Here is a 25,679-nt window from a genome sequence, read left to right as displayed (position 1 = left end):
CTTGGCATTACAACAATCTCTAACAGAAAGAGCACAGACTTGACGAGCTTTCACATCTTCAGATTTGATAAGTATTTTGCATGTACGTTGATGCAATTTTCTGTTCAATACCAAAATGTTCCTCTAGTAAAGCCTTGGGCTTTAGCTATCCTTCCTTAGGGTTAACGTGACAAGCTCTCTAGCATGACTTCCAGTGTACTGTTGAAGGAAATAGAGGCAGTCACCATAATTATCAGTCTTGTCTTCAAAACTATTCTTAAAAGCCCTCATTAATGCACGATACTGCAATGGATCAGCATCAAAGATTTGAATCTCTCTTTTACGTAGAGACGAAATGCACTGTTATTGTACCAATAAGTTTGTTATTTCATTTTAGCTCCTCATGGCTTCCACAGTACTATTTTTACCTCTATCATCTAAAACAAGAGTGTTTCCATGCTGTAAGTTAATGTCCCCATGAGCACTTAAGCTGTTAGAATTGACACAAGTTCAGACTGCCTTCTTGATCAGGCTGAGAGTGAACACCCTAAACTAGTGGTCACCAACCTTTTTAAGCCCAAGATCCACTACCTCAGCCTTAGTGAAAGGCGAAAATGACTCCAAATTGATTAGTCACACGCACCCGCACTGGGGCAGAAAAGACCGGAAGTAAAACCCTGCAACCCAGAGGTAGAAATATTGCATAAGCACCAGGGCTACCCACCCTTTTTTGCACCATGGACCGGTTTAATATTTAATATTGACAATATTCTTGCAGACTGGCTGACGGTGGGGGGTGTGACCTTCGCGACTTTCGGCATTTAGCTGCTGTCCCGCCCTGCTCACGTTTTTTCCGCGGAGAAAACTCAACGGGTTCGTCTTTAAGTGCAGGGTGCTTGAACTCAAAGTACCGAAGCAGTTTTGAGGGCTTCATTGCCGCATTAGACAGCCCCCAGGCCCGAACTCCATCCTCTGCCCGCCAGACGCCCTGTCCAGGTGTGGCTGGTCATGGGTGGGGTGAGAGGACAAGGTCAGGGCCGGAGGTCCCCATGCCAGGGCCGCGGCGGTTGCAGTCCGGACAGAGCGACCAACCGAACGAGAAGAGTGAGAAGTCCGTGCCCGCCCCACCTTGTAGGATCTATCGGCCGACAGAAGTTTGTTTCAGCAGATTGCAGCGAGGTAGCTGCTCTGATACTTACGAAACCTTGAGCCCGAATTAGGTTGTCTGCGAGTATTTTAGCACCAGATTCCCCACGAACATTCGGTGTGCTAATCAGGTTCAAAGGCAGCGCCCATCCGTCTGTGCTCCGGGCCAGTAGCATCTGCACTTCCCGCTGGCCGTGCTCTGGGACAGCAGCATTGGCTCTTCCCACCGGCCGCGCGTGTAGGCGACTGATGACCTCGCATGGGTTCAAGTTCAACAGCGGCTGTGATAGGGAATGAGGAAAGGTGCAACTGACTCATATTGTTTCCTCGCGGCCCGGTGGTTGGGGACCACTGAATTACACTGTGTGGGGGACCTATGCGCATGCACACTGGGCAGAAAGAATGGAATGAAAACCCCACAATCCGGAAACAATCTCTCAACAGTATTTGTGTATTTATTTTTCATTTTTTTTCCTCCCGGGATCTACTGGGAAAGTGTCAAAGATTGACTAGTCAATCGAGATCGACGGGTTGGTGACCACTACCCTAAACTAACTTGTTTCAGACATTTGGGGAACAAATGAATCAATATTGACATAAAGTGTGTTGGCTTTTATCTATGCCTTATCAATATAGGGCCTCACATCATAGGACTGTCCCACTGAAACACTTCTAGTGCCCTCTGCAGTTAAAATCCTTAGCACATTAATTTTGGCCATCGATACATCAATTTCTTCCTGCAACCTAGACTGCTCCTTCTCAGTAGTTGCTCCCTTCTTTTCAGTAGCTAATCTCTGATCTGCTGTTCTTGTCCTTACAGCTGTTTGTCCTTTAATAATTGTTACTGTGTGGCTAACGCAGCTAAATTAGCCTCCATTTTAATGCATGATACAGAAGATGCCCTGCTTGCAGAACTTGCAGCATGGACATTTGATGCACTGTCGTTCAGGTTTAGATCATTCTGTGGGTCCTCCACTTTCTGCATAGTCAAAACATGCCTTGGAATTTGAGAAACATTTTCACTTGTTTGGACAAGATGACCTTTGTTACGAATGTGCCACAACTCTGAGGGGCCGAAGGGTACAAAGTAGTCCCCTCCTTTTTGAGAATCGCAAGATCACTATTAATTTGGGTCTGGGACCCAGGAAATGAGAGAGAGACACGCAGAATCCACAAGGGTTTGGAATGTGTCCTGGCCTCAGCAAGGCGGAACCATTGATAACAGCTATTGTCTCTTGGAGACGGAATTGTGTATTGAGTACTGTACTATTCATTGAAGCCCTCAGGGGGTGAACAGAGTGGGCTGGTTGAGGGATTGCATCATCCCAACCTGATTGACATCTGAGACCCCGTGAGTAAGGATAAAAGAGGGTCTGGGGAACAACCCCTTTAGACGCACCAGGAGAAACGTATGAGACCGGTGGGGACTTGTATGTGTGTCCATCCTTGCCTGGATGACAAGTCTTCCACGGAATGGCCTCGCTAAAGGACGAATACGGATCAAGATCGGATAAAGGAAAGCCGGCAAGTTTCAAAAATCTGTCTCTCTCCAACCAAAAGGCTGCAGCCTGCATGAACTGAGTGACTTTTATATTTCCATCGGACAATACATTATCCCCTAGACAACGATAGAGCTTATTTCTTATTGATTATTATTATACCCGCACTTTTAGATTTAGTATTGACAACGTATATTATCTGTATGTTTGCATTGATATTATTTTCGTGTATTTTTACCAATAAATACTGTTAAAGATAGTACCATCAGACTTCAACGGACCTCTCTATCTTTGCTGGTAAGTGACCCAGTTATGGGGTTCGTTACACCTTCAACATCACATGTTTAGTTCAGCCATTGTACAGCATCCTCTATGACTGCACTACTAAGGGATTCAATATATAGAAAACTTTAATTTTGTTTTACTTTTTCTAGCTCTGAAATTAAGGACAACAGCATAAGATGTTGCTTAGCTACAGCTTCATGAAGAGTGGGCAAGTCCTTTGTCTATTGTCTAAGATTGTACTTGTAAGGCATTTTCCAATATCTCCCTTAAGATTTTTAATTGATTGTTAAACCTTTAATTTTCAAACATTTTTCTTATATTCATTTTGAAAACTTCAATTCTTTTCACTAAAGCTTTCACAGTAAATTTAATTTATCTTTTAGTCCTGACTGTAAGGTCACTTATGTCAGTTCTAAACTTTGATTCACTCATGTTACTTCTCCTCGCTTCACCACTTGCAGTTAACTCTTTTGTTTGCCTGGAGTAGCAGCTATATTCCAATTCAATAAACACAATCAGATTATCCGGCATTCACAGTAGTCACACCAGACCAAACAGTATTCGATTCAAATGTCAGCAACCAAAATATTTCAGCACTTCTAAAGAACAAACCCTCAGGGAAGCACCACCCTATTGAGCAAACAATTCCCAATTGATGGGCAGCGATGACCATTCCAAACTGTGTTCAAACCACAAACACACAACATGAATCAATAAAAGGTCATACTTGCTGCAAGCTGATCAGGCTTTTCAGTGTTGTGATTTCAATTTCGCCAAAGGTCCGAGGCAATCCTTAGCTGTATACTGATATTTGTTTGGTATAGCTAACTTTTTTTTGTTGACAAAATGTAGCAGTTACTTTAAAACAAACCAAAACAACTCAGAGACTAAACACAGTATGATGCACTCCACAAATAAAGAAATTTTTAGTCGAAGAAAGTACGTTTAATCCTTTATTAAGAAATTTATAAAGATGTACAATCTTGTAATGATAGAAAGGAGCTGGTTGTGGATTACAGGAGGAATGGAAACGGGCTAACTCCTATGAACATCAATGGATCTAGGGTTGAGAGGGTAAACAGATTTAAGTTCCTTGGCATCCACATCACTGAGGACCTCACATATTCTGTACACACCAGCTGTGTGGTGTAAAGGGCATGACAGCACCTCTTTCACCTCAGACGGTTGAGGAAGTTTGGTATGGGCCCCCAAATCCCAAGAACTTTCTACAGGGGCACAATTAAGAGCATCCTGACTGGCTACATCACTGCCTGGTATAGGAACTGTACTTCCCTCAATCACAGGACTCTGCAGAGAGTGGTGTGGGTAGTCCAGCGCATCTGCAGTTGTGAACTTCCCATGATTCAGAACATTTTACAAAGATAGGTGTGTAAAAAGAACTCAAAGGATCATTGGGGACCCCAACCACAATCCAGGAAATGGTACCACAGCATAAAAGCCAGGACCAACAGGCTTCGGGACAGCTTCTTCCACCAGGCCATTAGACTGATTAATTCACACTGATTTGATTGTATTTCTCTGTTACATTGACTGCTCTATTTATTATAAGTCAAGTCACTTTTTATTGTCATTTCGACCATAACTGCGGGTACAGTACACAGTAAATATGAGACAACGTTTTTCAGGACCACAGTGCTACATGAAACAGTACAAAAACTACACTGAACTATGTAAAACACAAAAAAAACTACACTAGACTACAGACCTACCCAGGACTGCACAAAGTGCACAAAACAGTGCAGGCATTACAATAAATAATAAACAAAACAATAGGCACAACAGAAGGCACTAAGTTGGTGTCAGTCCAGACTCTGGGTATTGAGGAGTCTGATGGCTTGGGGAAAGAAACTGTTACATAGTCTGGTCATGAGAGCCCGAATGCTTCGGTGCCTTTTCCCAGATGGCAGGAGGAAGAAGAGTCTGTAAGAGGAGTGCGTGAGGTGCTTCATAATGCTGTTTGCATTGTGCATGCAGCATGTGGTGTAAATATTTGTAATGGCGGGAAGAGAGACCCCTATGATCCCTGCAGTTGACCTCACTATCTGCTGCAGGGTCTTGCGATCCAAGATGGTGTAATTTCTGAACCAGGCAGTGATGCAGCTGCTCAGGATGCTCTCAATACAACCTCTGTAGAATGTGATGAGGATTGGGGGGGGGGGGGGTGGGAGAAGGACTTTCCTCAGCCTTCGCAGAAAGTAGAGATGCTGCTGGGCTTTCTTTGCTATGGAGCTGGTGTTGAGGGACCAGGTTAGATTCTCCACCAGGTGAACACCAAGAAATTTGGTGCTCTTAATGATCTCTACCGAGAAGCCGTCGATGTTCAGCAGGGAGTAGTTGCTCTGTGCCCTCCTGAAGTCGACAACCATCTCTTTTGTTTTGTTCACATTCAGAGACAGGTTGTTGGCTCTGCACCAGTCCGTTAGCCACTGCACCTCCTCTTTGTTTGCTGACTCGTCGTTCTTGCTGATGAGACCCACCATGGTCGTGTCATCGGCGAACTTGATGATGTGGTTCGAGTTGTGTTGCAGCACAGTGAACAGCAGTGGACTGAGCACACAGCCCTGGGAAGCCCCCGTGCTCAGTGTGATGGTGTTGGGAGATGCTGCTTCTGATCCAGACTGACTGAGGTCTCCCAGTCAGGAAGTCTATGATCCAGTTGCAGAGGGAGGTGTTCGGGCCCAGTAGGCTCAGCTTTCCAATCAGTTTCTGATTACTATGATTGCACATTGCACATTTAGACGGAGATGTTACAAAGATTTTTACTCCACATGTATTTGATGGATGTAAGAAATAAAAGTCAACTCAAACTAATAAATCTAAAACTAATGATATAACAAGATAAGCAACCCAAGTGTATTCAAACTTACTTAAGCGTTAGTGATCTTAGCATATCTAAACATTAGTGTTAACTGGTCAACAAAATGTTACGATTTCGTAACGTACCAGCAGCAAGAGATGACAAATTGAGTCAGGTTTTAACAATAAAACCACTATATTTATTTACATCTACTCAAAAATATAGAAAATTAAATAAACTAATTTCTTAAACAGAAGTTAACAGTGTTATGCGTCTATAGCTCCCAAATAGTCAAACTTAGAACCCGTTCTTAACAAATCTTATTCAAGCAGTCTTAAAGTGGCAGTTCAGAGAGGGCATGTAATAGAGAAACAATTAGTGGGAAATTAGAGATTTGGGAAGTTTTTAAAAGCCAACAAAAGGCAACTAAAGGCTGATTTTCACTTTTGCGTTGCTCTATGCCATAGCGAGCATGAGTTGGTGTGCATCAAAACGCTAGTTGACAGTGCGGTTTCTATGCCACTGCGCTGAGTTTCTTCGTGAGGGACATGGACGAGGAAATTCATTTCAAACATTTTTGCATGTCAGCAGGTACATTTGACAATTTGGTTCATCTATTTTGCATCGGTGTACGCACAACCTACAGACATGGTGGAGAAGAAGCAACCGGAAATACATAGGAGGAAATGCTATGCTGCCAAGCAGACCTATCAGTTGTTGCGGTCTGCGTCACTGCAACGCATGAGTAACTGGAGAGGTGCACATCACCCTACAGCATAGGGTACAACGTAGGTATGGCATAGGGTATGCGTTACCTACGGCATCGATGTGATGCACAAGTATATATCAGCCTTAAGAAGTCATAAGGAGGTAAAAGATGAAATATGAAGGTAAGCTAGCCAATAATATCAACCAGGATACCAAGATTTTTCAGATATCTAGGGTTAAAAAAAGTGGTGAGAGTGGATAATGGACCACTGGAAAATGACGTTGGAGAGGTAGTAATGGAGGACAAGAAAATGCTGACAGACTAAATAAGTACTTTGTATCCATCTTCACTGTGGAAGACACTGGCAGTATAACAAAAGTTCAAGAGTGTCAGGGGGCAGAAGTAAATGCAGTTGCTATTCCTTGGGAAGCTGAAAGGTCTGAAGGTGTACAAGTCTCCTGCACCAGATGGACTATGCTTCAGGGTTCTGAAAGAGGTGGTTGGGGAGATTGTGGAAGCATTGGTAATGATCTTTCAAGAATCACTAGATTCTGTCATGGTTCTGGAGGACTGGACAAACTGCAAATGTCACTCTATTCTTCAAGAAGGGAGGGAGGCAGAAGCAAGGAAATTATAGGCCAGAGAGCCTGACCTCAGTGGTTGGGAAGATTTTGGAATTGATTGTTAAGGATGAGATCCAGGGTACTTGGAAGCACAGGATAAAATTGGCCAAATTTAGCATGGTTTCCTCAAGGGAAAACCTTGTCTGACAAATCTGTTGGAATTCTTTGAGGAACTAACAAGCAGGATAAACAAAGAATAATTGGTGGATGTTGTGTACAGATGGCCTTCCTTATCCGCGAGGGATTGGCTCCAGGATCCCTTGCGGATGCTCAAGTCCCGTACTTAACCTGTCTCAGTGCGGTGGTCTTTAGGACCTGACGGAGCTCTGAATCCGCAGTGTTTCAGTTCACGAAAATATTCATGAATCGCGATTGAAAATAAAGTGGAAATAATAAAGCAATCGGAAAGAGGTAAAACGCCATCGGTCATTGGAAAAGCGTTATGCTATAGTCAGTCAACAATTGGAACAATTTTAAAGAATAAAGTGAGAAAGGCCCTGCCCTGATGAAAGCTACAATTATCACTAAGCAACGCAGTGGTTTAATTATTGAAATAAATACGTTTAAGTGCTTTATATGCATAGAAAGGTAAAATATATACTAAGACAAACGTTTGACTAACTGATGTTAAATAATACTGGATGTACCTGTTCCGACTTACTTAGTAAGAGAACTTATGGTTTTTTTCAATCCAGATCCACGATAACCTACGCACATCCTCCCATATACTTTAAATCATCTCTAGATTACTTACAATACCTAATACAAAATAAATGCTCTGCATTGTTTAGGGAATAACGACAAGAAAAAAAATTCTGTACATGCTCGAACAAGTGCTGGAAGAGCACTTCTGGGTTTTCTTGATTCACGGTTGGTTGAATTCGCGCATGCGAACTCACAGACTGTACTTGGATATTCAGAAGGTAAGTGACAATGTGCCACACATGAGGCTGCTTAACAAGAGCCCATGGTATTACAGGAGAGATACTAGCATGGATAGAGCATGGATTAAAAATGCTATTCCCTATTCCCAGTTCCTCCATCTCCGTTGCATCTGCTCCTAGGATGAGGCTTTCTGTTCCAGGACATCTCAAATGTCCTCTTTCTTTAAGAATTGTGGTTTCCCTTCTGCTGTCATCAATGATGCCCTCACCCGCATCTCCTCCATTTCCCGCACTTCGGCCCTCACCCCATCCTCCCTTCACCACAACAGGGACCGTGTTCCCCTTGTCCTCACCTACCACCCCACCAGCCTCCGGATCCAGCATATTATCCTCCGCAACTTCCGCTACCTTCAACAGGACCCCACCATTAAGCACATCTTTCCCTCTCTACCCCTCTCTGCTTTTCACAGGGATCGTTCCCTCCACGACTGCCTGGTCCACACGTCCCTCCCCACAGATCTCCCACCTGGCACTTAACCATGGAAGCGTAAGTGCTACACCTGTCCCTACACCTCCTCTCTTACCACCATTCAGGGCCCCAAACAGTCCTTCCAGGTGAGGCAACACTTCACTTGTGAGTCTGTTGGGGTAATCTATTGCATCTGGTGCTCCCGGTGCAGTCTCCTCTACATCGGTGAGACACGACGCAGATTGGGGGACCACTTCGTCGAGCACCTCCGCTCCGTCCGCCACAACAGACAGGATCTCCCAGTTGCCACCCACTTCAACTCTCCTTCACATTCCCATTTGGATATGTCCATACATGGCCCCCTCTACTGCCATGATGAGGCCAAACCCAGGTTGGAAGAGCAACACCTCATATGCCATCTGCATAGTCTCCAGCCCCTTGATATGAACATCGAATTCTCCAACTTCTGGTAATTCACTCTCTCTCCCTTTCCCCATCCCACTTTCACTCTGCCTCCTCTTCTACCTGCCTATAACCTCTCATGATTCTGCCTTCTTCTACTACCCATAGTGCTTTCCCCTTATATTCCTTCTTCATCTCTCCTGCCTATCCCCTCCCCCACCCCTTGAGCTTTCCTCTGATTGGTTTTTCACCTGCACCTTCCCCCTCCCCCACCTTCTTTATAGGGCCTCTGCCTTCTTCTCCTTCAGTCCTGACAAAGGGTCTCGGCCCGAAACATTGACTGCTTATTTCAACGGATGCTGCCCAACCCACTGAGTTCATCCAGCTTGTTTATAAGTGTTGATTTGACCACAGCATCTGGAGTGTACTTTGTGTTAGTATGGATAGAGGATCGGCTGATTTGCAGAAGGCAAAGAGTGGGAATAAAGGGTATTTTTGTGGTTGGCTGCCATGACTATTTGTGTTCCACAGAGGTTAGTGTTGGGACCTATGTTCCCTCTCCAGCACACAAAGGAAATTAATGTGCACACAAAAGGTTAGTTACCTAAAACAATGTAGTAATTAGTAATTATACTCATTAAAAATAATCTTTTAGCTAAACGTTTCTGTTAACTAGTTAGTCGGTTTTTCCAAATACAGGAGTCCCTGGCTTTTCGAACATTTGCTTTACAACAACTTGCTGTTAAGAAAGACCTACGTTAGTTACCTGTTTTTGCTAACAGAAGGTGTTTTTACTGTCATGAAAAAAGGCAGCGCGCGCGCTGAGCAGCCAAGCTCCTCCCCCAGAAATGCATTCTATGCTTAAATGCTTAAACATGTGCCTGTGAGCATCTGTGGTTTATGTCAATTTATTTTGTGCATCTGTTAGCAAGATGAGTTTTAAGGTATCGGAAAAGCCTCAAAGAGCGCTAAGGGTGTTACACTTACTGTGAAACTAGGCATAATAAATCATTTAGAACGTGGTGAACAAAGTACATAGTGAGTTTGGCTAAGGGTTTATGGAAGTTGACGAAGATGATGTTGAAGAGGTTTTGGCATCCCATGACCAAGAACTGACAGATGAAGAGCTGATGAAGAGGAAAGGATAACTGAAGCCGAACACAGTAGTGAACGGCCTGAAAGCGAAGTCGTCCAGGAACTGAACGGGAAGCAATTACGTGAGATTTTCCCTGCGATTGACAACGCTGCAATGATTGCAGAAAATTATGACTTTAATTTTGAAAGGGTACATAGGTTTATGGCAGGATTGCAGGATGGTTTGAGTGCTTACAAAGAACTATGATAGATAAATGCGCGAGGCTAAGCAGTCAAGCATACTGTCATTTTTCAAGCCTTCCACATCAGCCAACAAAACTCGACCTTCGACATTGGGGCAGGCAGGTATAGAAGAAGGTGACCTGTCTGCCCTGATGGAAACAGACAACGATGAGTTGACACCCCAGTGTCCCACCACCCCAACCTCCGACGACTCAGCCTAACACACCATCATCAGTGTGCTCACTGTCTTCCCGATTCCATTAAGTGAAACTACACTGTACATACATTATTTCTACTTTATATAGGCTGTGTTATTTGGTAGCTTCTTAGCTTAAAGGTTACTGGAAAGAGTGCTTCTGCCGGGAGCACTTGCGCTGTGTGTTTCTGCCGGGAGCACTTGCGCTGTGTGTTTCTGCCCGGAAGTACTTGCGCCGTGTTTTTGCCGCAAGTGCTGCCGAGAGTGCTTGCGTGAGATTTTCGCTGCGGTGGACAGTGCTGCAATAATTGCAGGAAAGTATTCCTACATTATATAGGCTGTGTATTTATCAGATCATTCCTGCTTTTACTATATGTTACTGTTATTTTAGGATTTATGTGTTATTTGGCATGATTTGGTAGGTTATTTTTTGGGTCTGCGAACGCTCACAAATTTTCCCATATAAATAAATAAATAGTTGCTTCTTCACTTTACGACATTCCGGCTTATGAACCATTTCATAGGAATGCTCTACCTTTGAATAGCAGGGGGGGGGGGGACCTTTACCACAATGCACATCACTAATTTACGTCATCTTACCTTTCCTATTCAGGTTTGTACAGCTGCATCATGGCGGCAGCCATGTTTGGCTGACAGTGTTCATATTGTAAAGTTTACAAAGATCTGTTTCAAATCCTGTAGATAGCTTAACAAGTTTTTATTGAAAAAATATTCATAAGAAGCGAAGAGCATGTAGTGCAAAAGAACTGCAAATTTGTTTAAAGTTGAATGGCTTAACAAAATAGTAGAAACTGCTACACTGAAAGCTCATGAGGTTTTAGCCTAATGAATCAACTCAAAAGCAAGCTGAGAAACTGTTTAGGTGAATGTCATTTGGTTATGTTAATGAGAATCAAAAGCTATCAATTGGATGGAAGTTCTATTAGTCTAGATAGTTTACAAAGAATGGGTAAATGCCAAAGACAGGAGAGAGAAAAAATAACTGAGTGACTTAAATATGTATGTTACTTTGTTGTTATCCTGTGCAGTTTTATGTCAAATATTTTGTAAACATACATAAACTGTGTCATGTGTGCATTCAGTGTGCACATATTTTGTCACAGGAAAAAAAATTGCACAACATAAGATTTTTGTGTACACTGACTACTAAAAATTAGAGGGAACATTGGTTGGGACCAATTCTTTTTACGCTATAAGTCAATGATTTCAATGACAAAATTGATGGCTTTGTGGATGACATGAAAATAGTTGGAGGGGCAGATCGTGTTGAGGAAGCAAGAAGGCCGCAGTAGGACTTAGACAGATTAGGAGATTGGACAAAGAAGTAGTGGATGGAATACCGTGCCAGGAAGTGTACGCCTATATAGTGTGGTAGGAGGAATAAAGCCGTAGACAATTTTCTATATGAGCAGAAAAAACCAATGCGAGACTGGTGGGAGTGAGATTGTGAGGCGTTTGCCCGACTTGTACCGACGGGAAAGCGAAGCTCCTCGTCCCGACTCTGAGCGGATTTGCACTGGCGCGAAAGCAGAGCGCCTCACATAGTTTTGGACGCACATAAGGAGACGTTGGTCGAAATAGGTTCCTCGCATAACTGTGAATCCGCATAGTCTGAAGAGGCACATAACGAGGATACGGGTGTATTTAAGGCAGAGGCTTATAGATTCTTGATTAGTGAAAGGATACGGGGAAAAGGCCAGAGAATGGGGTTGGGATGGGAAATGGACCAGCCATGATGAAATGGTAGAGGAGACTCAATTGGCCAAAAGGTCTAATTCTGATCTTAGGCTTTACAGCCCAATGTAACAGCATGTTTGCACTATGCATGATCTACAAAACATATCAATCCCTTAAGGCTTCTTGCAGCATCTCTGAAACCCCTGTCGCACACACTGTCTCAAGATGAGAAGGGCAGCGCAGCAAACTTTCGCTGTTTAATGTCAGCACCTGAATGCTCCTCTCCACCCCCTCCCCAAGTAGCCCTCAAACTCTACTTGAGTTCCTTCATTATCATTGGGTCAGAATCCTTTAAGTCCCTTAATAAGTAATTAATTAAACTTTCAAGTAATATAATTAAACTTTTATAATTAAAATGTGAAAATATCTTCATGTTGCCAAAATTGCCTATTTCCCTCAATGCAGATGGCATCGGATGGATCTATTCCTATTTTGAACTAGGGCACAGATTTCTAATCTATTGGCACAGCCTACAATGGGAACAGAATTTTAACAGTCATCAGCATCCTCCAAATAATGAAGGCGCTTTTACTCCTTCATCCTATGGATTTTGCCGCGACTACTATTATGATGAGGTGGGCAATATAGTCTTCTTCACTACCATCCCATCCATCATCTTGCACAATCCCTGATGGGTCCTTTGCCCCTCTTGGGTCACTCTTTTTAATCGGTAATCGTACCTTGTTCTTGCGGGCAGCAGCTGAACCCCGTCCCCTCACGGCGTGGACCCAGGTTTCCCGCCCACCCTGCAGTCAACGTCACGGCTTCAGGTGATATGACCTCACGAGCCTAGTTACCCGGCCCTGCGCGGCCCGGCGGTTCAGGCGGGGCCGAGAGGTGAGGACATGGCCTATTTGGCGAATGCTAATCTGGTGGTAAGTACGCAGTGTTTATAGTCGAGACCCTCATTTGCGGGTTGCCGATTTTTCTTTCAGACTGAAGTTCAAACGTTCTTTTATTAAAGCAAGGGTGTGGTTTAAAAATAACATGTGGACATGGGACAAAATTTAGGAAATTTCACATCGTATGTGTCTTTGGTTTTGAGGTAATGCAGAATTGTTATACAGTGTACTTATTTTGTGTTTTCAAAGCCTGACAATTACATTGTAACCCTGCTTCTCATCTGATAGGCATTAAAAAGGCCATGTCAATTTTGTGTTATATTCCTTGTACTGCCGTTGTTTAACAACACGAGATTTATTCTACAGAAGTCGTGTCGAACAATCAAAGACAAAACTATCTTCGACTGTGAAGTGCTCTTTATAAGTTTAGAGATTGCGTTATTGAAAGTACGGCAACATAAGGGAGATGTATTAAACTTTAAATTGAGCTCTTTAAAACGTGCCGTAAGATTTTCAAATCAGCTTTGCGCCTTTGAGCAAGTACATATCAAGATTTTGACGAACTTCTGTGATTTTTAATATTTTTTCGAGAGGAAGGAATGTACAGAGGTAAATACACAATTAAAGGGTCGGTGTCTTGCGCTGTGTTTACATTTGTCATGTCAGGTGCCCAATATTAAGACAAAAGAGAAGAATTTATGAGGAGCAATGAAATAAATGAGCAATTTTACTCTATTGAAGGAATTTTAATAAATCTGATGCAAGATTCCACAACAGCAAAGTGATAATATCTACATAATCCATTTGTAATGTTGGATAAAATAGAGAACATATGAGGAATGTCTAAGAATTTATTATTTGCACTTGTACTTCCTCCAACTATATACAATCTACAGAAAGCACAAATGTAGCTAGTACATGGGCTATTGCATCTCCACCTAAATGTTCAGAGAAAAGAAAACTTGCTTTGGAGTATTATACACTGTTCATGTATATGAGGTCTCAGTTGCAAAATTTTGACAGGCTGATTGATAATGCTGTTTGAGCAAATGGTTAGATACAGTAGTAATATGCCTAGATCAACAGTGTGCTGGAGGAACTCTGTGGTCAACCAGCATTTTTTTGGGGGGGGTGAGAGGAATTGTTAATGTTTTGGGTTGAAGCCCTTCATCAGAACTGAAGACATTTTACCCTGTTGTAATTATGTTGTGCTGCCTTATTATGCAGTCTTCTGGGAGAGAAAGGAATGAATACCAATGTAAAAGCCTTGCGTGCTAATGAAATTGTCTTATTTTTTTCCTTTTAGCCAAAACTTTATAAATCTGTTATTGAGGATGTCATCAACAATGTGCATGACTTTTTTCTTGAAGAAGGCATTGATGATCGCGTTCTCAAGGATTTAAAGCAGGTAAGTGTTTTGTTTTACTTACCAAAGCATATCTTTTTAAAATGTTTAACTTTTATATTTTAAAACTACTTGTGTCTTGTAATAAAGTTGTGTGTAAATTCTAATGAATGAAAGAAACTTTGGTTAGAATCTAAAATTGTAAGCTAATATCGCCAGTGACCATATCTTAAATTTCATGGAACATCTCTGTGAATGCAAGAATAACTTCAAAGTAACAGTTGTATTAATTGATGAGCGTAAAGCGGTAGTGAATTTCTCAAATGTAATCTTTGAGTGGACGGAGGATAAAATCTTTAATAACTTCAGTGGCTCACAGATGTTTTCACATACATGTTTAATAGACTAAGAAAATCAAGTGATAAAGAAAATTAATTTTTGGGTATGCTGTTTTCAGTGTTTTTTTTATATAAAGCAGATAATCTTTGTTTTCCTATTCTATTAGGAAATACTGGCATCTTGAGTAAAAACTGAGAATCATAATTTAAAATAGTCAATTACATTTTGAAGTTATTTAAAGTTGAGGAAGACAATAGTATGCTGTACATTAAGAATACTTAATTAATAACAAATTCAGGATTTAGTTTCATTGAAATTAATGGAAGCAAAAAAAAAAGAAAGAATGAAGATCCTACAAAATCTCCCCCATCTGTTATTAGCTCCACACATGGATTACCATTCTGATTTTCCAGAGGACCAATTTTGTTCCTTGCAATCCTTTTGCTCTCTACATATCTGTAGAATCCCTTAGGATTCTCCTTCACCTTGTCTGCTAGAGCAACTTTATGCCTTCTATTAACCATCTGATTTCTTTCTTTAGTGTTCTCTTGCATTTCTTATACTTAATAAGCACCTCATTTGTTCCTACCTGCTATGCACCTTTTTTTTGTCTTTTGGAAACCAAGGTTCCTTATACATGTTAACTTTATCTTTTGTTCTGACAGGGACCTATGAGGTTTATACTCTCAAAGCTTCACTTTTGAAGGCCTCCCACTTGTCAAGTTCACCTTTGCTAGAAAAAAGCTTGACCCAGTCCATACTTACCAATTTGGAATGTCAACCTGCTGACCAAGAATATCTTTTTGCATATTTACTTTGAAACTAATCGCATTGTGATCACCGGATGAAAGATGTTTCCCTACTCAAACTTCTGTCACCTGCCCTGTTCCAGAATTGCACGCTATCTCATTGGGACTTCTCCGCACTGATGAAGGAAACCTTCCTGAACACATTTGATAAATTCTATCCCATCTAGTCCTTTTACAGTATGGAATTCCCAGTCAATTTTGTCACGTACCCCGTGACTGGGTTAAAGAACCAGCAGAAATGGAAAACACTCTGGAGTCTGGTATTGCTATAAATTAATAGTGTTTATTAGTAACTAAGCAATACAGTAATATAAATGCAAATATGTTGAATGGGTTAGCAATGATATATATGGAAATAGGAACAAAACTAGGCTTTTTCAAACCTAGGGGTAAATGGATAGAGTCTTACGATGATGAAGAGAGTTCAGTTCAGTTTGTGGTATGTAGTTGAGTAGCGTGAAAGAGAGAGAGAGAGAGAGATGGATGAGCTGGTGCAGTCAATCTTCCCGTTGTCTTCTGAAGTCCTGTTGATCACCGACTATGACCATGATACGTACGACCATTCTTCAGTGGGGGAATTGTCACCCAGCAAGGATAGACACACAAGTAATTCCCCACTGTTTGCACCTTTTCACACTGTGAGCCACTGATCGATTCCACGAATTGATCCTCCAAAACCCCACCTCCTTGTGGGTGCATCAAAGCTTGTTCAGTGTCCGCACTGTGTGTCTCGTGGTGTGTCTGTGTAACAGCAGACCTGGTTTTTAATCTTCATATGTTGAACACCAGCTGTCCATCAACCTGCTCTGCCCTCCACTTTCTGCAGGAACCTTACAAGCAGGCAAGTGACCTCGGGAAAAGGTAAACAAGCTGGCAGTGAAACCATAACATCAATCTTTCAAGCAGTTTTCCTCCTCCCCCTCATTCTCATTGTGCTGGACATCTCTCTCCCTCTCCCTCTCCCTCTCCCTCTCCCTCTCCCTCTCCCTCTCCCTCTCCCTCTCCCTCTCCCTCTCCCTCTCCCTCTCCCTCTCCCTCTCCCTCTCCCTCTCCCTCTCCCTCTCCCTCTCCCTCTCCCTCTCCCTCTCCCTCTCCCTCTCCCTCTCCCTCTCCCTCTCCCTCTCCCTCTCCCTCTCCCTCTCCCTCTCCCTCTCCCTCTCCCTCTCCCTCTCCCTCTCCCTCTCCCTCTCCCTCTCCCTCTCCCTCTCCCTCCTCTGCACCCTGTTACAAACTAGGGTTACCCATGCCAATGTGTGGGACGTTAAAGCCACCTATTATAACAACCACAAACAAGAGAAAATCTGCAGATGCTGGAAATCCAAGTAACACATACAAAATGTTGGAGGAACTTAACACACCAGGCAGCATCTATGCAAAGGAATACATTTGACATTTCAGGCTGAGACCCTTTATCAGAACTAATGGCAACAGTGATAACAACCTTATGATTTTGCAACAGTCTGTGATCTCTTTACAAATTTGCTAGTCTAAATCCCTAGGATTTAGGGATGTTGCATGGTCTGTAATATAGCCCCATTAACGTAGTCATACCTTTCTTGCTTCTCAATTCCATTCAAACACCTCACGAGTTGAGTTCTCCTGTCTGTTCTGACAGAGCACTGCTGTGTTATTTTCCTTGACTAATAACACCACCCCTCCTCCATTAATCCCTTCTGCTTTATCACATTTAAAACAACGGAACCCCAGAATGTAGAACTGCCTGTCCCATCCCTCCTGCAACCAAGTCTCATTAATGGCTGCAATGTCATAATTTCAGGTGTTGATTCATAGAACCATAGAACATTACAGCACAGAAACAGGCCCTTTGGCCCTTCTTGGCTCTGCCGAACTATTTTTCTGCCTAGTCCCACTGACCTGCACCTGGACCATATCCTGCCATACACATCTCATCCGTGTACCTGTCCAAGTTTTTCTTAAATGTTGAATGTGAACCTGCACTTACCACTTCATCTGGCAGCTCATTCCACACTCCCATCACTCTCTGTGTGAAGAAGCCCCCCCCCTTTTCCCCCCTTCACCCTTAACCCATGTCCTCTGGGTTTTTTTCCCCCTAACCTCAGTGGAAAAAGCCTGCTTGCATTCACTCTATCTATACCCATCATAATTTTATATACCTCTATCAAATCTCCCCTCATTCTTCTATGCTCCAGGGAATAAAGTCCTAACCTCTTCAACCTTCCTCTGTACTCATTTTCTCAGGTCCAGGCAACATCCTTGTAAACCTTCTCTGCACTCTTTCAACCTTATTAATATCCTTCCTGTAATTCGGTGACCAAAACTGCACATGATACTCCAAATTTGGCCTCAGCAGTGCCTTATACAATCTCACCATAACATTCCAACTATTATACTCAGTACTTTGATTTATAAAGGCCAATGTACTAGAAGCTCTCTTTACTATCCTATCTACCTGCGACACCACTTTTCAGGAATTTTGGATCTGTATTCCCAGATCCCTCTGTTCTACTGCACTCCTCAGTGACCTACCATTTACCTTGTATGTTCTACCTTAGTTTTTCCTTCCAAGATGCAATACCTCACACTTGTCTGTATTAAACTCCATCTGCCATTTTTCAGCCCATTTTTCTAGCTGGTCCAAATCCTTCTGCAAGCTTTGAAAACCTTCCTCAGTGTCCACTACACCTCCAATCTTTGTATCATCAGCAAATTTGCTGATCCAATTTACCACATTATTATCCAGATCATTGATATAGATGACAAGTAACAATGGACCCAGCGCTGATCCCTGTGGCACACCACTAGTCACAGGCCTCCACTCAGAGAAGCAATCCTCCACTATCACTCTCTGGCTTCTCCCATTGAGCCAATGTCTAATCCAATTTACTGCCTCACCATGTATACCTAGCGACTGATTCTTCCTAACTAAACTCCTATGTGAGACCTTGTCAAAGGCCTTACTGAAGTCCATGTATACAACATCCACTGCCTTCCCTTCATCCACTTTCCTTGTAACCTCCTCGAAAAACTCCTAATAGGTTTGTTAAACATGACCTACCACGCACAAAGCCGTGTTGACTCTCCCTATTAAGTCCCTGCTTACCTAAATACTTGTAGATCCGAAATACTTGTAGATCATGCTCTGAGCTTATCTGCCTTTCCTATGATACTACTTTCCTTGTTATAATTACTATACTATAGATTTGCTGAGTATGCCCACAGGAAAATGAAATGAATCTCAGGGTTGTATGTGGTGACATCTATGTGTGCTGATAATAAAATTTACTTCGAACTTTGAAGTGTGTCATGTCCCCATGATTGGATAGTTTCCCTTTTTCAATGTTTTTAAGGAAATGTGAAAACATTGCAGATGGTGTTGAATTTGAGTGCGAAGTTGCAATTTTTCTTGCAGTTTAACATTTCCTATTTTCTTTGTTATTTAATCACATATAAAATTGTTTCATCAATTTTTTGGTTTTTGTAGTACAGGTTTCCCCTGCTATCTGAAGGTAGAGCGTTCCTATGAAACCATTTGTAAGCCGAAATTTCATAAAGTGAAGAAGCAATTACCATTAATTTATATGGGGAAAATGTTTGAGCGTTCCCAGACCCAAAAAATAACCTACCAAATGACACATAAAACCTAAAATAACACTAACATACAGTAAAAGCAGGAATGACATGATAAATATATAGCATATATAAAGTAGAAATATTGTATGTACAGTGTAGTTTTACTTATCAAAATCAGGAAGACTGCTTCAGGAGAAAAAAATCGGCATGTACACGCCTACGCACGTACACGCATGTGCACACAACTGCCCACGCAAGGCTTCACGGTCATGGTAGTCTTTCTTGGGGTAAACACGTATAAAGCGGGCGTCTTTTTTCGTAAAAGCGAAAATCCTCTTTGGTTAGTGAAAACAGGTACTAATGTAGGTTTCTTGTAACAGCGAGCTGTCGTAAAGAGAACATTCAAAAAACGGGGGCCAGCTGTATAGCTGATTCCATATTTTTCTGGAAGTTTCTCTTCAGCAAGAGTCGCATAACTGAATCTGGCTATTTCATAGCCTATTCTTACCACTGGAGTAGTTTTATTTTAGTGTGAGTTAGCTTTTAGTATAAGACGATTACAGCTTTTCATTCTTCATTCTTATAACATTATTAAACTTTAAACAATAAGTTTCATGCCTCATTCTCGACTTCCAAAGAACCCTTTTGGATCACAAAATCACCAGATTCAACAATGGTCAATGATTCTTTGACTGCCAGTTAGATTGGAAAGTTGTGTATCACAGCTTTACAAAGTACTGTGCCCAAAGTTACTATTTAAAACATTAGAGCTAGTGATTTATAGATCTATGACCAAAATATTGTTGGAAAGTTAAGGAGAAAGTGACTAATTGCCTTAAAGAATTCAACTGATCAGGTAATTTCAGTTTGAGTTATTGAAGTGTAGATTATGCCTGAGGAACCTGATAGAAATGTTTGAAAAGGGCAATTAAAGTAGTAGCTTGGAGAATTGGATTTCATATGAATTCCCAGAAATATTTGGAAAAAGCCCCTCTCAAGTGACTGTTAAAGTTCATGAAATCTGCCAAAGCAATTCATGTCTGCATGCAGCGAGTTCTAGACATTTAATGGTTGTTAATTTTACAAAGAGCTAATGAGAGAATCTAACCACCTACTTTTAACCTTTAGTATCATTATCTCAATGAGTCACCCAACTTCACTCTTCAAGGGATGATAGAAACTTAACTGGACCACCTAATAATTGCTGTGGTTATAAGAGCGGGTCAGGGTCTGGGTATCTTGGAGTTAGCAATTAGATTCCAGATGCCTAAAGCCTTTCCATTCTACTGGGTGCAAGTCTGTAACATTATGATGGACTCTGCACTTGCCTAGATGAATGTGCACAAGTTTTAAAAATGAAATGGACATGATCCAGGACAAAGTAGCTGGTTTGATTGGCACCATTCACTACTCTAAGCATTCTTTCTATCCATCACTAATGCACTGTCAATGCAGTATACATTATACATACAATGCATTGCAGTTTCTTGGCAAAGTATCTCTCTAGTTATAAGCAATATTAGCAAGATGAACAAGGGTGGAAGGTAAATGAGAACACCACCACCTACAGCTGTTTGCTAGCACATGATTGCAAAGAAAGCATGGCATGCCTGTACTTCTTGAAAGTTTGCAAAGATTCGGCCTGGCATCTAAAACTTTGACAAATTTCTGTGGATGTGTGTGGAGAATATATTGTCTGGCTGCATCACAGCTTGGTAAGGAAACACCAATGCTATTGAGTAGGAAAATCCCACAAAAAGTAGGGGCGACTGCCCAGTCCATCATGGGTAAAGGCCCCCCACAATAGAAAACATCTACATAGGAATGCTGTTGTAGGAAGGCAGTATCCATCATCAGGGACCTCTGCTACCCAGGATATGCTCACTTCTCATTGCTGCCATCAGGAAGAAGGTACAGGAGCCTCAGGACAATTATTAACCCTCAACCACTGAGGCTCTTTAGCCAGAGGGGATAATGTCACTCAGCTTCATGTGCCCCATCACTGAACTGTTCCTACAACCTATGGATTCACTTTCCAGTCTGTTCATCCTATATTCTTGATATTTCTTGCTCATTTCTTTCTTTTCTTTTGTATTTGCAGTTGTATTTTGCACACTGGTTGTCCACCCTGTTGGTGCAGTCTTTCATTGATTCTGTTATGGTTATTGGATTTATTGAATATGCCTGCAAGAAAATGAAAATGAAATCTCATTTTGATGACATATGTACTTCAATAATAAATTAACTTTGTAATTAATGTACTTGGGCAGAGAAATGTTCGTAAATATGTCCTTTAGCTTTTTTCCATTGTTCAGTAAATCAAAGGTTATTTGCAAACCAACTTGTATTGGCTTCATCTTCTATCCTTGTATATTTAGTTAACAATATACAGCAATCTCAGATTAGTGTTTAATAATTATCAACTGCTGTTTGTAGAAGGTTTGAAAGTTAGTTTTTTTCAAAATGCTTTCAACCTTTCCATCAGTCATTCTGTTTTTTCATCAGATTTTAACGGTTCCATAACCTATCTCTATGCACCTTGGTTCACTGTTTCTAGATATTCTGTAATTTAACAATATTACAGTTTGGCTTATTAATGGGTAATTACTTCTTTTAGTAATTCATGATTAAGGTGAGACAATCATAGACTATTGAGTAGCTACTTGTATATTCAGTAGCTTATTAAATGTTCCTTAATTTTGTAAACTATTTTAAATCAAATGAACTTTTATCCTGTTTTAATCAATTTTAATACTTTTCTTCATGTAATGAAGCTTGGGAGAGCAAGCTTCTCCAATCCAGAGCTGTGGAAGGCTTGTTCAGAGAGAATAATCACCAGCCAATCATGCTGGAACTTCATCAAAAAACTCATCAAGCTTTACACCCGTCCTCAGGTGAGTTTCAATTAATTTTGATTTAAATGATAAATATTAGCCAGAATATAATGTAATTTGACTGTTCTGCTTTAAGGTGAAAAATGTGAATTTGGTTACTATCTCATCCAAAATAGGTTACATGGTCCAAAAGGACTTCACAAAGGGGGCCCGCAGTAAACAAAATACAGGGATCATTATTATATTTGACCATGGTGAAATTATATTAATGTATTTGCTGAATTTAAGAGCACATTTTGGTGTATGAGGACTGAAGCTTCTCATCCAGGCTGCAAACTTCATTAGGTACATTTGATTACCTCAGTCTATCTCTGTTCAAGTTGATCATATTGGAGGAAAACCTGAACTAAAAAGAATGGCTCATTTGAACTGAGACCCTGTGCTCCCAATATTATCACGAAAACGGGCTGTTAAAAAAGAAATAAACAATATATTTGCTCCTGGGTTTGAATGAGTGTTTAATACGTATATGTGCCAGTGGAGAAGTAATCAAATCATATATCATGAAAACTGTTCCTCTGACTGACCAAGTCTGTGCTAGTCCTCAAGCACTCAGTTAGAAATATCCTTTATTAATCTCAGTTTATATTCTCCACATTCCAATTAGATCTCTTCTACCCCACATAACCCCAATGTAATCTGCAAAATTTTCCTCTCTCATAGTCATTAGGGCACCTTTTCCGTTGCCAATTAATCTACTAAGCTATTCACCTTTGTGTACTAGTTTATTGCTATATTCCAATGTAAATACATGTCTCGAAGAATATGCAAACTGTATGCAACAGTACCAAGTTCAGGATTGAACCTCGGTTGCTGAACACTGAGAAGTGACTCTACTGCTCGCATTAATCTGCTGTTCTAGAGCAAAAGGCCTAATATCTGGAGACAAGTTGGGATTGAGAACAGGTGAGAGTATAGATTGTGAGCTGTATCAACTGCCAGATGCAAGAGAGTTTTTTAATCTTCCCCTCCCCCCCCAATTTAATTCTGGCTTCTTTCCTCTTTCCTTTCTAGCCCTAATGAAGGGTCTTTGCCCTTGTTGACTGTTTGTTCCTCTAGTTAGATGCTGCCTGACCTTCTGAGTTCGTCCAGCATTTTGTGATTGTTCCTCTGGATTTGGATCTGGTATCTGTAGAATCTCTTCTGTGTTTTAAGCTCAATAATTGGATAGCTAACCAAATCTGTAGCTTTATGCTGCAGAGGCATCTAGGTTATAATAATAATGGAAGCATAGTTTCTGTGATTTATATTGAATATTTGATTATTAAACAGTAACTTGAACTCGAGGTATCAATCGGTTAGCCAAAAGAGGTAAATATAGTTTATTAATGTTCTTGCCATTTATGAGGGGCGGCTGCTTTTTTTTTGCTATTAGCATGCTGCCTGCAACACATTATCATATTATTTATACTCTTTCGGAAATAATGTTTTCCTGAGTAAAAATATTTTAAGTTTGTATTTGGATCTTGCGGTTTTTCAGTAAATTAAACACAGACTTCATTAGGGGTATCAGTAAGATATAATACCTTGTATAGGTTCTTGAGGATCATAATTTTTTTTTAAAAAGGGACAAATACCTTTCCATTCACTACAATGTATCCTTTCTGGAGGTCAATTTATTTCCAATCCTGAACGATCTTGTTAGATAGATAGATAGATACTTTATTCATCCCCATGGGGAAATTCAACTTTTTTCCAATGTCCCATACACTTGTTGTAGCAAAACTAATTACATACAATACTTAACTCAGTAAAAAAAAATGATATGCATCTAAATCACCATTTCAAAAAGCATTAATAATAGCTTTAAAAAGTTCTTAAGTCCTGGTGGTAGAATTGTAAAGCCTAATGGCATTGGGGAGTATTGACCTCTTCATCCTGTCTGAGGAGCATTGCATCGATAGCAACCTGTCGCTGAAACTGCTTCTCTGTCTCTGGATGGTGCTATGTAGAGGATGTTCAGAGTTATCCATAATTGACCGTAGCCTACTCAGCGCCCTTCGCTCAGCTACCGATGTTAAACTCTCCAGTACTTTGCCCACGACAGAGCCCGCCTTCCTTACCAGCTTATTAAGACGTGAGGCGTCCCTCTTCTTAATGCTTCCTCCCCAACACGCCACCACAAAGAAGAGGGCGCTCTCCACAACTGACCTATAGAACATCTTCAGCATCTCACTACAGACATTGAATGACGCCAACCTTCTTAGGAAGTACATTCGACTCTGTGCCTTCCTGCACAAGGCATCTGTGTTGGCAGTCCAGTCAAGCTTCTCGTCTAACTGTACTCCCAGATACTTGTAGGTCTTAACCTGCTCCACACGTTCTCCATTAATGATCACTGGCTCCATATGGGGCCTAGATCTCCTAAAGTCCACCACCATCTCCTTGGTCTTGGTGATATTGAGACGCAGGTAGTTTGAGTTGCACCATATCACAAAGTCCTGTATCAGTTTCCTATACTCCTCCTCCTGTCCATTCCTGACACACCCCACTATGGCCGTGTCATCAGCGAACTCGTATACTGACTTCTTGAAATGAAAACCACCATTTAATTTTTGCCATCAACGTAATCACTGTGAATAGATGTATCTCACAGATTAATTGCTTTCAATTTGAATTATAAGATGGTATTTTTTACATAATTACAATTATAACTTGATGCACAATTGTAATAGAATAAAAATTATGACTGATTAAGGATAATATTTCAGCAGTGCTGTTTGGTTGGCAAGGAGGAAATATAGAGAAACTGCAGAAAAAGGATTGCTTCTATCTGTAGATGGCAGCAAGCACAAACAATAGTAATTCAGTCTGTGTGATTCATTCGAATGCAAGCTTTACACAAAAACTTGTGTCACTAAAAGTTATTCGTAACGGGTAAGGTAGTTGATTTGCTGTCATTATGGAATTTTTCCTTTTGGTTTCCATTGGTGCTGAAATATTTAGGAACAGCTTATTCCCCTCTGCTTTGCAAACAGATTTCTGAATGGACACTACCTCTTTTTTTTGTAGTCTATAGATCTTGGTCTACTGCCCCAAAAGTCAAAATTTCATGTCATAAACTCATGATTCTGCAGATGCTAGAAATCCAGAGCAACACATCCTGGGGGAAATTGGGGGAATAAACTGAGGTGAAGACCCAACCGATCTGACTCCAATGGTAGACACAGTTCTGTGCCTGCTGCCATGTTCCATAATCTGTTCGTGTGTGATAATTCAAGGTCTCATCCTCACCCTTGGTCTATGAAGGGTGTCTGATCCTGTCCTTGTCCTGCTCAATGGATGTGATCTGGGCTATTCCATGCCCAGACCGCATTACAGGAAATATGATCACTTGGCTGTCCTTCTCCTAGCTGCATATAGGCAGAGGCTAAAAAGCAAGGCTCCACAAATAATGAGAACAAAGAGGGCATCACAGGTGGCAGAGGAGTGGCTACTGATTGTTTCAAGTCGGTGGACTGGGCCGTGTTCTAGGACTCAACAGAGGATCTGAATGAGTACACAATAGTTGTCACAGACTTTATAAAGTATGAGTGTGACCTCACAAGATCATTTAGAGTCTTCCCCAAACAGAAACCCTGGATGAACCATGAGATCTGCAGTCTTCTGAGGGCCAGGTCAGTGGCGTTCAAGTCTGGTGACCAAGCAAGATTCAAGAGGTCCTGGTATGAGCTCTGGAAAGACCACTTCATGGATGAAGTGGTAATTCTAAATGAAACTTAATCACTGAAGGTTGCTCAACAGCTGTGGCAGAACTTGAATGCTATTACCTCGTAGAAAGTGAAACCAATCAACATAGCTGACAACAAGGCT

General features: G+C 41.3%; 1 protein-coding gene across 1 annotated transcript in view; it reads left to right on the top strand.

Moving 5' to 3' along the window:
• LOC140730121 (stonin-1-like) overlaps positions 1 to 25,679 on the top strand; it is a 149,763-nt gene that overhangs the window by 93,990 nt on the left and 30,094 nt on the right. Inside the window, exons 4-5 of the mRNA XM_073050257.1 lie at positions 14,234 to 14,339; positions 21,747 to 21,866. Of these exons, the coding sequence (XP_072906358.1) occupies positions 14,234 to 14,339; positions 21,747 to 21,866 (226 nt within the window). The remainder of the gene's footprint in view (positions 1 to 14,233; positions 14,340 to 21,746; positions 21,867 to 25,679) is intronic.

Source organism: Hemitrygon akajei, chromosome 7 (genome assembly GCF_048418815.1).
Source record: "Hemitrygon akajei chromosome 7, sHemAka1.3, whole genome shotgun sequence".
Taxonomy (NCBI): Eukaryota; Metazoa; Chordata; class Chondrichthyes; order Myliobatiformes; family Dasyatidae; genus Hemitrygon; species Hemitrygon akajei.
The sequence above is the reverse complement of the archived record's forward strand: the minus strand, read 5'-3'. Positions and strand labels throughout refer to the sequence as shown.